Raw genomic sequence first — 13,038 nt, forward strand, 5'->3', positions numbered from 1 at the left:
AGTCATTTGTTTCCTATTTTAACATTTTTTTTATGTTTTAGCAATTTCATTTGTCAAAATTTAGTATGTTTTTGCAATAGCTTCTAAGACATGTGTTCTATTGATTCAAAACTACTTTGAAATTGTTGTACTAATCATTAGAGATTAGGCACCCTCATTTTTCCCCATTTTAGATCTTTATCTATTTTTTACATCATTTAAATTTACAAATTAAAAAATATGATTGGTGTTTAATATCTTAAATTTCATGTGACCGACTGAAAAGGAATAAAAAGGGCTAAATGGAATAAAAATGAGTTTGCACCACCTATCCTGTCTAGTAGAATAATTTCACATTGATTTTGAGTTAATAAGACCCAATTAACTTATGGGTCTTATGACCCATAAGCTATTGAAGAAAAATCAATCAATCATCTTCCCCTTGTCTGCTGTCAGGTTGCGGGGTCAGCAGAGGCCCAGACTTCCGTCTCCCCAGCCACTTGTTCCAGCTCCTCCAGGGGAATCCCTGGAGGAGCTGGAACGCTCGTCCACACTGGAGAAACATCGTCCCTCCAGCGTGTCCTGGGTTTTCCTGTGGGCCTCCTCGTGGTGGGACGTGTCCAAAAGACCTCACTAGGGAGGCGTCAAGGAAGCATCCTAATCTGATGCCTGACCCACCTCAGCTGGCTCCTCTCGAAGTGAAAAATCAGCAGCTCTACTCTCAGTCCCTCCTGGATGACTGAGCTTCTCATCCTATCACTAAGGGAGAGCCCAGACACCTTATGGAAAAAACTAATTTTGGCCGTTAGTTTCAGTCAAGACCTTTAAGCCTATGCCATAGATGAAGGTAGAGACAGATCGACTGGCAAATCGAGACCTTTGCTTTCCGATCCAGCTCTCTTCACCACGACAGACTGGTACAGCGCCCACTTTATTGCACCAATCCTTCTATTGATCTCCTGTCCATTTTGCCCTCATTCTTGATGTTATGGATTCTGTATTTTCCTCCATCTCTTTTACCCTCTTAACACGCTGCAGCATACATAACCATGTTTATATGTGACTGCTGACATGTAAACAGACTGAAACTGATTAGAGTACCATTTAGGGAGGGTCCAGATTGCAGAGATGAATAAAAAGCTAAACTTGCTACAATCTTTGCCTCACTTAGCCCAACGCTGGACGGTGAATGTAACATAAGAAGCATGATGTTCCATTTGGATAAGTATGGCTTGTGGAATTTGATCATCTTTTAGCATTAAAGTTTGTTTTTATATATAACCAAATCTCATTATTTCTCAAGGTCATTTACAATGAGTGGTTCTGGTCGGGTCCTGAAACTGGTTAACGGACATGGGTGGTGAACAGAGACAGAAATGAATGAACTCCAACAGTGAACAAGATCCTAAGATGCTTAAACTCCTCCACTTGGGTCAGGACAATCTTCGCTGACCCAAATAAGGCGCTCTACCCTTTTCCAGCTCAAGACCATGGCCTTGGATCTGGAGGTACTGATCCTCCTCCCGGCCGCTTCACACTCATCTGCATACTGCTCCAGTAAAGCTGTAGATCACGACCTGATGAAGCCAGTAGGGCCACATCATCTGCCAAAAGCAGAGGTGTGATCCCAAGGCCACCAAAATGGATCCCTTCAGAACCCCGGTTGTGCAGAACGTGGCCTCGGACAGAAAACACCCAAATCCAAAAATCTAAATCAAATTTTATTTATATATCACATTTCAACAACAAGGCATTTCAAAGAGCTTTACACCATAAAAACAAAAAATACAAAGTCATAGAAACACAGCCAACAACTGAAACATTACATTTTCTCACTACATATCAGATTGTTTATAAATGTTCCATTAATTAGCGCATGGCTCTCATCTCGGGTCATGCGATGAGATGAGACTATTTCTAGTTAGAACCTCTCAACCTCACACACCAGCTCAGGCTCCCACCAGAGAGGTGATGCCCATGAAAAGTCTATCGCCCAGGGTCAGATGGCCAAGGTCCCCTCCCTCGGCCTTCTAACATCCCACATTGCACCCAGCCCTTTTGGCCCACATGTGGTGAGCCCATGGGAAGGTGAACCCACTGTGGGCTGAGCCTGGCCAGACTCCATGTGTTTTGGCACCAGATGCTGCCACGGAGAACCAACTCCAGGCCCGGCTCCAGGGTGGAGCCCTGGTGACCTGCGTCCAGGTGAGGGGACACTGTATCCATTGATTGTGCTCTTCATAAAGGGTCTTTGGGCTGCTCTTTGTCTGGTTCATCACCTCTAGCATTGGATGACCCTACAAGGGGTATGAAACCCCTGACAGCATAACTCCTAGAGTCACTTCAACACTCAAACACTTTCATCATGATAAGGTGGCAGCCTATGGAGATGAAGAGAAAATAGGAAATATATTTTTTAAATATAAAATTGCCTAAAAAAAAATAAAATGGGTCAAAATGAATTAAAAATGAGCGTACCTCATTGCTCCAGTCTACTAAACTGGTTTGCTCCAGAACTAAAACTGGTTCTGGATGCTCTGCATCCAGAACCAGAACCAAACAAGGAGAAGCAGCATTCAGTTTCTATGCACCACAAATTTGGAACAAGCTTCCAGAAAACTGTAAAACAGCTGAAACACTGAGAGCCTTTAAATCTCGACTAAAAACCCACCTGTTTAGAGCTGTATTTGAAACGTAATCAATTACGAATTTAATGACAGCTCTTAACTTAATGTAATGTTTTGATTGTTGATTCTATGTTGCATGACTCTGTGTTTTCATGTTTTTATTATTTAAAGCACTTTGAAATGCCTTGCTGCTGAAATGTGCTGTACAAATAAAATTGGATTGACTGATTGACATAGAAGCTAATATAAAAATACCTACAAATTATAAAGAGGACTAAAATCGAATATAAATGTCTGTGCCTCAATTAAAGGGACTATTATAATTATTTCAAAGTGATTTTGAGTCATTAGGTCACATGACCTGGAAGCTATTGAAGAAAAACACTCAATTTTGATGAAAAAAATTAATAAAAAATTGAAAATTATTTAAAATGGAAAACAAATCACTGTGCCTCGTCTATAGGGACTATTATAATTATTTCAAAGTGATTTTGAGTCATTAGGTCACATGACCTGGAAGCTATTGAAGAAAAACACTCCATTTTGATGAAAAAAATTCCTAAAAAATGGAAAATGGCTAAAAATGGAAAACAAATGTCTGTGCCTCATCTATAAGGACTATTATAATTATTTCAAAGTGATTTTGAATCAATAGGTCACATGACCTGGAAGCTATTGAAGAAAAACACTCAATTTTGATGAAAAAAATTAATAAAAAATTGAAAATTATTTAAAATGGAAAACAAATCACTGTGCCTCGTCTATACAGACTAGTAGAACAATTTCAAAGTGATTTTGAATCAATAGGTCACATGACCTGGAAGCTATTGAGGAAAAACACTCAATTTTGATGAAAAAAATTCCTAAAAAATGGAAAATGGCTAAAAATGGAAAACAAATGTCTGTGCCTCATCTATAGGGACTATTATAATTATTTCAAAGTGATTTTGAGTCATTAGGTCACATGACCTGGAAGCTATTGAAGAAAAACACTCAATTTTGATGAAAAAAATTCCTAAAAAATGGAAAATGGCTAAAAATGGAAAACAAATGTCTGTGCCTCATCTATAAGGACTATTATAATTATTTCAAAGTGATTTTGAATCAATAGGTCACATGACCTGGAAGCTATTGAAGAAAAACACTCAATTTTGATGAAAAAAATTAATAAAAAATTGAAAATTATTTAAAATGGAAAACAAATCACTGTGCCTCGTCTATACAGACTAGTAGAACAATTTCAAAGTGATTTTGAATCAATAGGTCACATGACCTGGAAGCTATTGAGGAAAAACACTCAATTTTGATGAAAAAAATTCCTAAAAAATGGAAAATGATTTAAAATGGAAAACAAATGTCTGTGCCTCATCTATAGGGACTATTATAATTATTTCAAAGTGATTTTGAGTCATTAGGTCAAATGACCTGGAAGCTATTGAAGAAAACATTATATTTCTTTGACAGGAATGTTAGGTTCAGTAATTTGTTGATAGTCCCTAAGTGAACCTTCCGGCGCTGCGGCCGGGAGCGATAGAGAACCGCTGGCCGAGAGTAGCGTCCCGAAATCGGATCAACTTTCAGCTAAACGTCGGTTACTCCGCGGAGCTCGGGCCGGGAGCGGTGGAGAACCGCTGGCCGACATTAGCGTTCATAAATCGGATCAACCTTGAGCTAAACGCCGCTTACTCCCCGGAGCTCGAATATCGAATATCCAACTTGAAACTAACTTCACTGCGGTAACGCAGGCGTCTACATTCTCTCCAACATGCTAATAAGTGCACTGATAAGAAGTTAGCGATATACCTTATCTACACGCTAATGGAACGTGTCAGTCTACTCTAATTGCAGTAATACAATCTTTTGAAAGCCGTTGAACAATATACACATCTTGGTTTTAATAAAACATAATCAATAATAGATGCTGTTAAACTGTACCTTCCTCATTCAGCTCACTGCAGACCGCCGTAAACCCACATGGAAGTACGGCATCCTCCAAGGACCAAACTGAACGGTTTTTAGTTTCTGTAGGTTAACTAAAAACCTGTTCACAAAAAGATATTGCAGTGTGCTGTTTCACTGTTTCATTTATTATTATTATTATTATTATTATTATTATTATTATTATTGTAGTAGTAGTAGTAGTAGTAGTAGTCGTATATTCTAAAACTGAGTGTGTCTGTGCTTGATAGTAGACTGGCGACGTGTCCACGGTGTTCTACTAAATTGTTATTTTTAATGAGCATATAGTCACAATAGCTATTTCCCTTCTTTTTTTTACCCCTTCCTTTCTCTGTGTGATTTTTTTTCATTTCTTTCTTCCTCCCTTTCATTCATTCATTTTTTTCTTTCTTTCATTAAAGAATGCTAAGTTTATATTTTGTTCTTCTTTCATTTATTATTCTGTAAAGTAACAGGAATCTGGTCATAATATTCATAATAAAATATGGGGTCGCGTTTAAACTGCAGAAAAACGCTCCATTCTGAGTTCCGCCCGGAATATGAAGGCAACATAATAACATTGTGTGGTTGGGGATCACCGTTTTTTCTCTCCTCTTATTGGTGGCTTGCATCTTGTGCTCTCTCTGTGATCCAAATGAGTACAGCCAGGCTGCGCCTGCGCAAATTTTCCTGAACTGTCAGGCTTTTAAAATTTACCTGGAAACGGAAATGGAGTAGGAGAGCTTCAGTCCCAAAATAAAGGTCTGGAGAACATATTTCAGTTAGCTTCATTTTGTTTAATAATGAAGAACCTAAAATAAGAGAAGGGGAAAGTTAAAACATTGTCTTCTATTGATCATACTGGGCAAGGTTTTTGACTCCAATGTCACTGCTGGCATTCTAGCCATATGGTCAGGCAGAAGTGGAATGGCAAAAGCAAATGAGGTCAATTGGCATTGCTTGCCAACAACTGTTGCTGTTGTTGAGGACCTGATAGGCTGCTGTGGAATATCCTCTTTTGGATATTGAACTGGTAGCATGTCTGTCATTACTGTCATAAAATGTCATACATCAACAGTCTTCAGGCTTTTTGAGATATGATGCAAGACTGACTGCTATCAGATATTCTTCTTGCCCACAGCAGCTCAATGAATCTGCATAACTTTTGAAGAGGCTTGGATTAAATTAGTTACGATAATATTCAGATTTATACTTTCAGATAAATGATTTGTATTTATTGTTTTGAATTATTTTTAACTCTAGGGTCTGGGTGGGGTCTCCAATGTAGCCAGTCCAGGACTGCCACTGATTTTCCTCAAGGAGGAAATATGGAAGATGGTAGATGCCAAGATGTCTTTCACTGTGCGTTTCAATGAATGTTAATGTAAATTTGGTGTCTGAATTATGAAAATAAGCAGTTATGAGCATTTTAGAGAGAGTCTCAAGTATTCACCAATTTTAGCTATTTCTCGGGTAGTGTTGGGGATCACCCTAACACCTGCAAACACCGGGGGCCCATCATATATGTGGTTATTTGTTTCTCTCTTAGATGAAATCACTAATTAAACTAATACCTTACAGACTCTTTAAAAAAAAGTATGAATACTTTTTTTCTTTTACAGAGAAATTCCTTCTAGAGTCTGTCTTTTCCCCCTTATTTGTTTACCTTTGGAGTCCTTTGGCAGGAGGCCACTCATACTGACCCTGTTCTGTTGAATGTTTCTTCCTGTTTAAGGAAAGAGTTGCTTTTTGTTTTGTTTTTACCAAGGTAAGTTTTTTTCCACTGTTGCCACGTGCAAAATCAAGACAGGACTTTCTACAAAGTAAATCTTCATCTCAAAAAGATACATTTTTAATGTTGTAATATGAAGGCCTGTATTGCTACTATTATTGTATTATGATCAATAATGAGGAATTTCTTTGTAATTTAATTCGAATAAGTTTGTTTGATTTAAATTAAAATGACACCTTCAGGAATTCTATATAAGAACATAATTCGTCGAACGAAGCTGAAACGAACTTTCGTTGAATTTATTTTGAAAGTGCATACCGGAAACGGTGTTACTAACTGTGAGGAATTGACCGCCGGCGAGCCTCTGAAAGTCTTCAGTTTGACTTGGGTCCAGGAGAGACCATGTCCGCCGTTAAAGGCAAACTGTATTCACCTTTAATCTAATTTAAAACTAATTCTCCATGATATAACGGTAACGTGGGGCCTGAAGAATGGCCGGCTCGGTGAGTAGCCAGTCTGTCGCCTTTATGTGAATATGTTTAGTCTCACGGACCGCAGCGGAGGGTTGTTTTTTCTTTCTTTTTTTCCCCCTTTACTCCAAGGAGGGTTTTACAGCCGCACAGTTAGCTAGTTACTACCTGCTTTCTGTGAGTTAACATTGGGGTATATGATTGTAGCTCAAAACACTGTGGTGAAATAATTCCAAAATAAAAGCGTTTTACTGCTTTCAGTAAGGTTGCTTTTAAAATAGATGAACGCCATCCTTTTATTAAAGGTGCAAACTGTCGCGCTTTAACTGGAATAATGTCAGCCTGGCTTTATCACTGTAGAGTTGTTCTTTTACAGTTAAATTATCTCAGAGCATTTTAGGTAAGACTCATTTGTTTATCTGGTAGTTCAGTAAAATGTGCGCAGACTCGCCTGTCACATGGATCCGCTGTTCACTTGTTTAATTTCAGAGCGCTAATTTAACAGAATTTCCCCCCACTCCCTCAGGTGAATCGGCCAGAGAAACTGCATTTAATGTCGCGATATTTACCATTAAGTCGCATTGATGCATGTCTCTATAAATATTTGTTTTAAAATGTGTTTATTAACTCGGCAGCATTGTGTACCGCAGGGAGCTGTTCAGGTGAAACTAGAACTCGGACATCGCGCCCAATTCAGAAAGAAACCCACGGCGGAAGGCTTCACCCACGACTGGATGGTGTTTGTTCGGGGACCAGAGAACAGTAACATTCAGCACTTTGTGGAGAAAGTGGTTTTTCACCTGCACGAAAGCTTCCCAAAGCCAAAAAGAGGTAGAGACCCCGGTTTGCTTTTTTTTTCTCCTCTGCGGGCTCTCTATTCTTCTCTATTCTGGCGAGGAGGAGGGGAGCTGGGTTTGAAGTTTCACTGCCCAGGATCAAAGACGGCTTGCAGTTCAGGCTTCCCTCTATGCCATAAAGTTTAGCTTTGGCTGCTTTCAGTGGATTAGGTAAATGAATTCTGCAATGAGGAGGCTGCTCTACTGGTGTGTTTTCAGAGTGGCCAGCTGGTGCAACATATTGGATAGTAAAAGAAGTGTCTCATGGTTTAGGCAGATAATTTTTGGACTGTTGGCAGAGGTGGTTTTAGTGCTTCTGGTGCAACAACAAACCTGCATAAAACAGACATGCAGCTGGGATTCTGTAGACCACTTTGAATAGGCATTTTCATAATTTTTTGGGATGAATTAAAATCTCGAACTGTTTTAAGTGTTTTACTGAAAAGTCAAATACAGTATAATCTTGCAGATTATAGTGGATTTGGAATTAATCCTAACTAAAAAGTATGATAATATAATGTAATAAGACCAGATTTATAAGGTTGTGGGCCCCTTCACATAACTTTATAATTTTCAATTATTGTTAATACTGACAAAAATACCAAACTATTAATACAACTCACCTGATAATGGCCTATGAGTTTCATATAAAGTATGATGTTTTCAAAAAACATATTCATTTTAAAAAAGATAAATATTTGGGGCCTCCAAAAAATTGAGGGCCCCAGTTTTTAAGCTTTTTCTAAAGACTGACCTAGTGCACAATATATATATATATATATATTTTTAATTTTCATATCTTGAATATAAGCTTTTATTTATTTATACCTAGAAGTGTATATATTCATATGGTAATTAATATTATTTCAACTGTTTTATATCATATTTTCATCTTAGCATTTCAGCAAAGAGCAAAAATGTTTCACAATAATGGAACATTGAAGTTGAAAATATTTGTGGATTTTAGCTTGGGTGGTTGTGGTCCCTAACCCCGTTAGGAATCCCTAACGGGGTTAGAATATGGTCAGATCTAATAAACGGTAAGTTGTTCCACAGATTAGGAGCAGTTTTATTTATAAAGGACTTTAAAAACACATAGTAACTGTACTGCACTAAAGTGCTGTACAGTATTCATAAAACACAGATAAAACACATAAGAATAAAAGTAGAGATGTGCCGATCAGGTTTTTTCATTTCGATTCCGATCACCCATGAGGGCCGATCACCGATACCGATCACATAATTATTATTTTTTTAATCATAAGCACTACCGGTTACATTATGTGGAAAAAGGAACCATGAATTCACCTTAATTTAGACAAAAACTTGTTTTTAATAACCTTTTCCAAGAAAAAAAACAAAACAGGCATGGTACAAATTGTACTGCTATCGGTAATACTATCTTTAACAGACTGAAAACATATGAAGGCTCTGAAGACGCTAAATAATGCAAAGAGTCAAAATAAAACCTGTCAACATTGCCAAAAAATTCAAGTATAAAACTTTACATTCAAAAGCAAATACAGGTTCCATTACAATAAACAATCCTGAGTTACTGAATGAAAACTTCCTGATAGCATGGTGGCTAGCTGATTACTGCTAGTTCTGAGTGGCTGTTTTTGACTGAGCGGAGAAATTATGCAGAACAGGGAGGAGGCTGAAGAGATCGATTATCTGTCTCATATTAGGACAGCGAAAGTTTTAATATGTATTAGGGCTGAAACGATTCCTCGAATGATTCGAGTACCTCGATTACTAAAATTCCTCGAGGAAAATTTACCTGTCTCGAAGCTTCGTTAATTTATGTTTTATTAGTTAGCGCACCGTGTTCCGGCCGGGACTTCATTTGCGTTGCGCGGAGCTCTCACTTCCGCCTCTGAGTTGTTGACAAAAGCTAAGTCTCAGCGGCATAAAGTCCAATCTTCAAGATTGGCCCGTGGGGATTTTATTGATTGATGATAATGCCCGACCTTAAAATGACTGGGGGAATGCCTGGAGTACGGCAGCATTTCTCCTCCGGGGCTGCTGGTTGAAAGCGAACGGCGGGAAGAGCGCTGAGGTGAGCGGATAGCCTGAACAGGGCGGGCGGCTGAGTAGCTGATGCTTACCGTGTAAATGTAGCTTTACCGACGAACCGCACAATAAATTTCATATCCCGGTCTGAAGAAACGGGTGGCGGAGCGCATCGTACATGGCTGGTAGATGAGTTTCTGAGTGTGACCAGTGAAGGTGTGGTAAATATCCCGTATTGCTTCCCCCCGTGTTCGTCCCCCGGTCTAACGGTTCGTCAGTCCGCTGGTCTATTTCCTCCCCTCCATCTTACGTTCGTTCATTCGCCCTCTCCTCCCACTCCAGGCGACATTTCCCGTATTTTCAAACCCAAAGCGCGACAGGTTAGGTGGCAAGGTGAGTTTAATTAATCTATTAAACTCACTGAAGATGAATACATAAACTAAAAGCTGGATTGTAGACATTTTTTATAAGCATATTTGTGAGCCTGCCTCTTTGTTATTAAATTCAATATAATTTCAGATTTTTCTATAACTTTTCTTCTGGTTAACTTAGAAAGTGAGCTATTTTTGTTACAGGTTAGTTTTCTAAACTACAAAAAAGCAACTGTTAGGGATGCTCAAATATGAAAAATTGGACTGATATTGATATCTGATAGTAACACCGGTATTATGCCAGATTTACCAATATTTCATTTTATAAATTTTTTTTATCCGATTACTCGATTAATCGTAAGAATAATCGATAGATTACTCGATTACTAAAATATTCGTTTACAACAGCCCTAATATGTATGCAAAATTAATTTTTTAAAGTTAGATGCTGCTGCTTTAAGCAGAGGTTCAGTGTGAGAGTTCACTACCAGGTGGAGCAGAAGCGAAGCTCCGTCTGTGAAATATTACTACCTGTAGCGCGTAGCAGCGGTTCAGCAGCGAGAGCAGAACCAGCGTCTGACATCGCAGCTCGAAGATTTAAATAATTTTGCGGGTTATTTGTTTAGCTTTCTGACCGTCATGCTAATCCGGGTGAGTGTTTGTAGCTGTGCGCTGCTTTACCTGCTGTCTGATCGCTCCATACATGGGCGTAGGTTTGGGTAGGGACGGCAGGGACATGTCCCGACCAATATTCACGGGATATGAAAAAGTCCCGACCAATTTTTGCCATATTGGCTCAAAGAACGTGGATCTACGATCTTTGATTAGCAGCAACAGGCGGTGCGCGGAACGGAAGCTTCTTAGTTTGACATTTATTATGAGCCTCCGAGACCGTGTCGGAACGGTGCTGTCGGGGGGTTGGGGGGAGGGGGAGTCAGTTGAATCGTCGGACGTTCTTTGATTAGCTGCAAAAGGCGGCGGCTAGCTGGGCACACGCGTCTCCTTCTGAGTCTCGAGACCATGTCGCCACCAAAATAGAAAAGGACAGACATTAGAAGTTATTTCGCTACGTCGGCTGTAAGTACAGTGAGTGGACCCATAAGTTAGATATCTATCACGCAACGCATTTGTTGTAAAGTCCGGTGTTTAGTAAGGTCAGCACTGAATGTGAGGTAGAATAGGTCTGTTAATTATGTAATATTTTTTCACATAGGATGCTCAGACAGCAGAGCAAGGGGCAGAGCAGAACGATGGAGAGGTGGCTGGAGCTTCAGGGCTCCAGGTGAGGTGTTAGTTCTCAGATATGAAATATACTGTGAAATTATCTCAGTAAATATGGCATTTGAAGTGTTAGTCTTAAATTAAGTTAAGCTAGTGTGAATACAAACCAGGTTACGCTTTGTTTGCTCTATAGGAGGCAGTCAGTGTGAGTGCCAGTGACCAGGGAGTATCCAGAGGATATTTCTTTTGATCTTACTTGTAACGTTTGCTGAATTTTGTAAAGGAAAAAGTAAAGTGTTCTTGAACTGATCTGCTGAGTATGACTGTATCTGGTTGTATACACAAGATGTATGATATGGTTATGGTTGGGGGGAGGGGTTATTAAGCCAATGTGGTTTCCCCCCCCTTCTCAAAAATGTTCGGTGCTCTTGGGCATTTCACTGTGCTGCGGGGGGGGGTCAAGGTCCCCACCAAAACTTAGACCAAACCTACGCCCTTGGCTCCATATGTCTTTTTTACTGCAGTGAGCCTCCGTAAAGTATGGCATTGTTTTTATGCCATATTAGATTCGTCGTGTTGATGTATTTTGACGTGCTTCACCCCATGTGCTTCAATTTTCCGCCGCAACTCGCAAACTTCCCCATTCACTCAGTGCGTCATAGTTCCACATCGCTTAGGATTTGTTGCTGCTCGTTTGCGCAGTGTGAAGGAAAGAGGAGACCAGCTGTAGGCAGGCTGCGAAATGAGATGCAGGTGATCGGTTTGTGTGAAAGGCAACAAGAGACCGTGATCGGCGATCACCGATCATACACTTTTTCACGGAAGTCGGCCGATTATGATCGGTGGCCGATCGATCGGCACACCTCTAAATAAAACATAAATTAAAACAGACAGGCCAAGTAAATTACAATGTGAGGCCTTATGGAAAAGCTAAAGAATAAAAATGAATTTTAAGAAGTGATTTAAAGTGTTCCAGAATATGGTCAGATCTAATGTTAAAAGGTAAGTTGTTCCACAGATTAGGAGCAGTGACAGTGAATGCCCGGGCTCCTCTGCTTTTCAGTCTGGTTCTAGGAATATGTAAGAGAAATGTATTATTTGACTGAAGTGTTCTAGAGACGGAATGGTTATGAAGAAGATCTTGAAAGTAAATTGGAGCTTGGCCATTTAAAGCTTTAAAAACCAATAAAAGAATTTAAAAAACAAACCGATAAGAAGCTGGTAGCCAATGCAGAGAAGCCATTACTGGTGTTTCGTGCTCTCATTTCCGGGTTCCAGTTAAAAGTCTAGCTGTGGCATTTTGAATCATTTGGAGATGCTGTAGAGAAGATTGGTCCACATTTTTATATAATGAGTTGCAATAGTCTAAATGTGTAGTGATGAAGGCATGGATACATTTCTCAGTCTTTAAGACAGAAGCTAGATTTAACCTTTGCTAGAAGGGACAGATGAAAAAAGTCAATGCTAGAGCATTATTTTCCTATGACATCGATCTTCCTATACTACTGGTTGTGGAACTGAAATGCTAAATGAGGCCTGTTGAGTTAGAGCTCAACATTAGACTCTAGTCCTTTGAGGTTTTTGTTTTCTTAAGGATTTTAATGCATACAGTATAAGAAATCAGCTGCAGGTTCTTTGTAGATGAAGTTGTTTTGAATTCAGCTGAAAGTGAAAGAATTACAAGAGTTAAGTTCTGCATTGAACAAATGCCCCTAACCTTTGACTGAGTTTTATTAAACTAAAAACAACTGCTTTGTATTCCTTGACCTAAACTGGGGGAGTTTTTAGTTAACATTTGACCTTTGCTACCTGAAATCCTTCATTAACGAAAGGAAGTCCACTCTTAACATT

The 13,038-nt window shown here is 39.3% G+C and overlaps 2 protein-coding genes across 4 annotated transcripts in view; one reads left to right on the forward strand and one right to left on the reverse strand.

The window, feature by feature from the left end:
• Positions 1-4,619, reverse strand: part of focad (focadhesin) — a 106,212-nt gene extending 101,593 nt beyond the window's left edge. For both annotated transcript variants that reach the window (XM_088016079.1, XM_088016078.1), the window contains exon 1: positions 4,542-4,619. The gene's annotated coding sequence lies outside the window, so the exon portion shown is untranslated. The remainder of the gene's footprint in view (positions 1-4,541) is intronic.
• Positions 4,620-6,576: 1,957 nt separating this feature from the next.
• mllt3 (MLLT3 super elongation complex subunit) overlaps positions 6,577-13,038 on the forward strand; it is an 81,189-nt gene continuing 74,727 nt past the window's right edge. Inside the window, exons 1-2 of one of the 2 annotated variants that reach the window (XM_088015336.1) lie at positions 6,577-6,779; positions 7,397-7,577. In XM_088015336.1, the coding sequence (XP_087871462.1) occupies positions 6,768-6,779; positions 7,397-7,577 (193 nt within the window). In that variant the 5' untranslated portion in view covers positions 6,577-6,767. The remainder of the gene's footprint in view (positions 6,780-7,396; positions 7,578-13,038) is intronic. The other variant, XM_088015337.1, reaches the window with a different exon arrangement.

The sequence above is a fragment of the Poecilia mexicana genome, unplaced genomic scaffold (genome assembly GCF_051168715.1).
Source record: "Poecilia mexicana isolate PSO_F unplaced genomic scaffold, ASM5116871v1 scaffold_18, whole genome shotgun sequence".
Taxonomy (NCBI): Eukaryota; Metazoa; Chordata; class Actinopteri; order Cyprinodontiformes; family Poeciliidae; genus Poecilia; species Poecilia mexicana.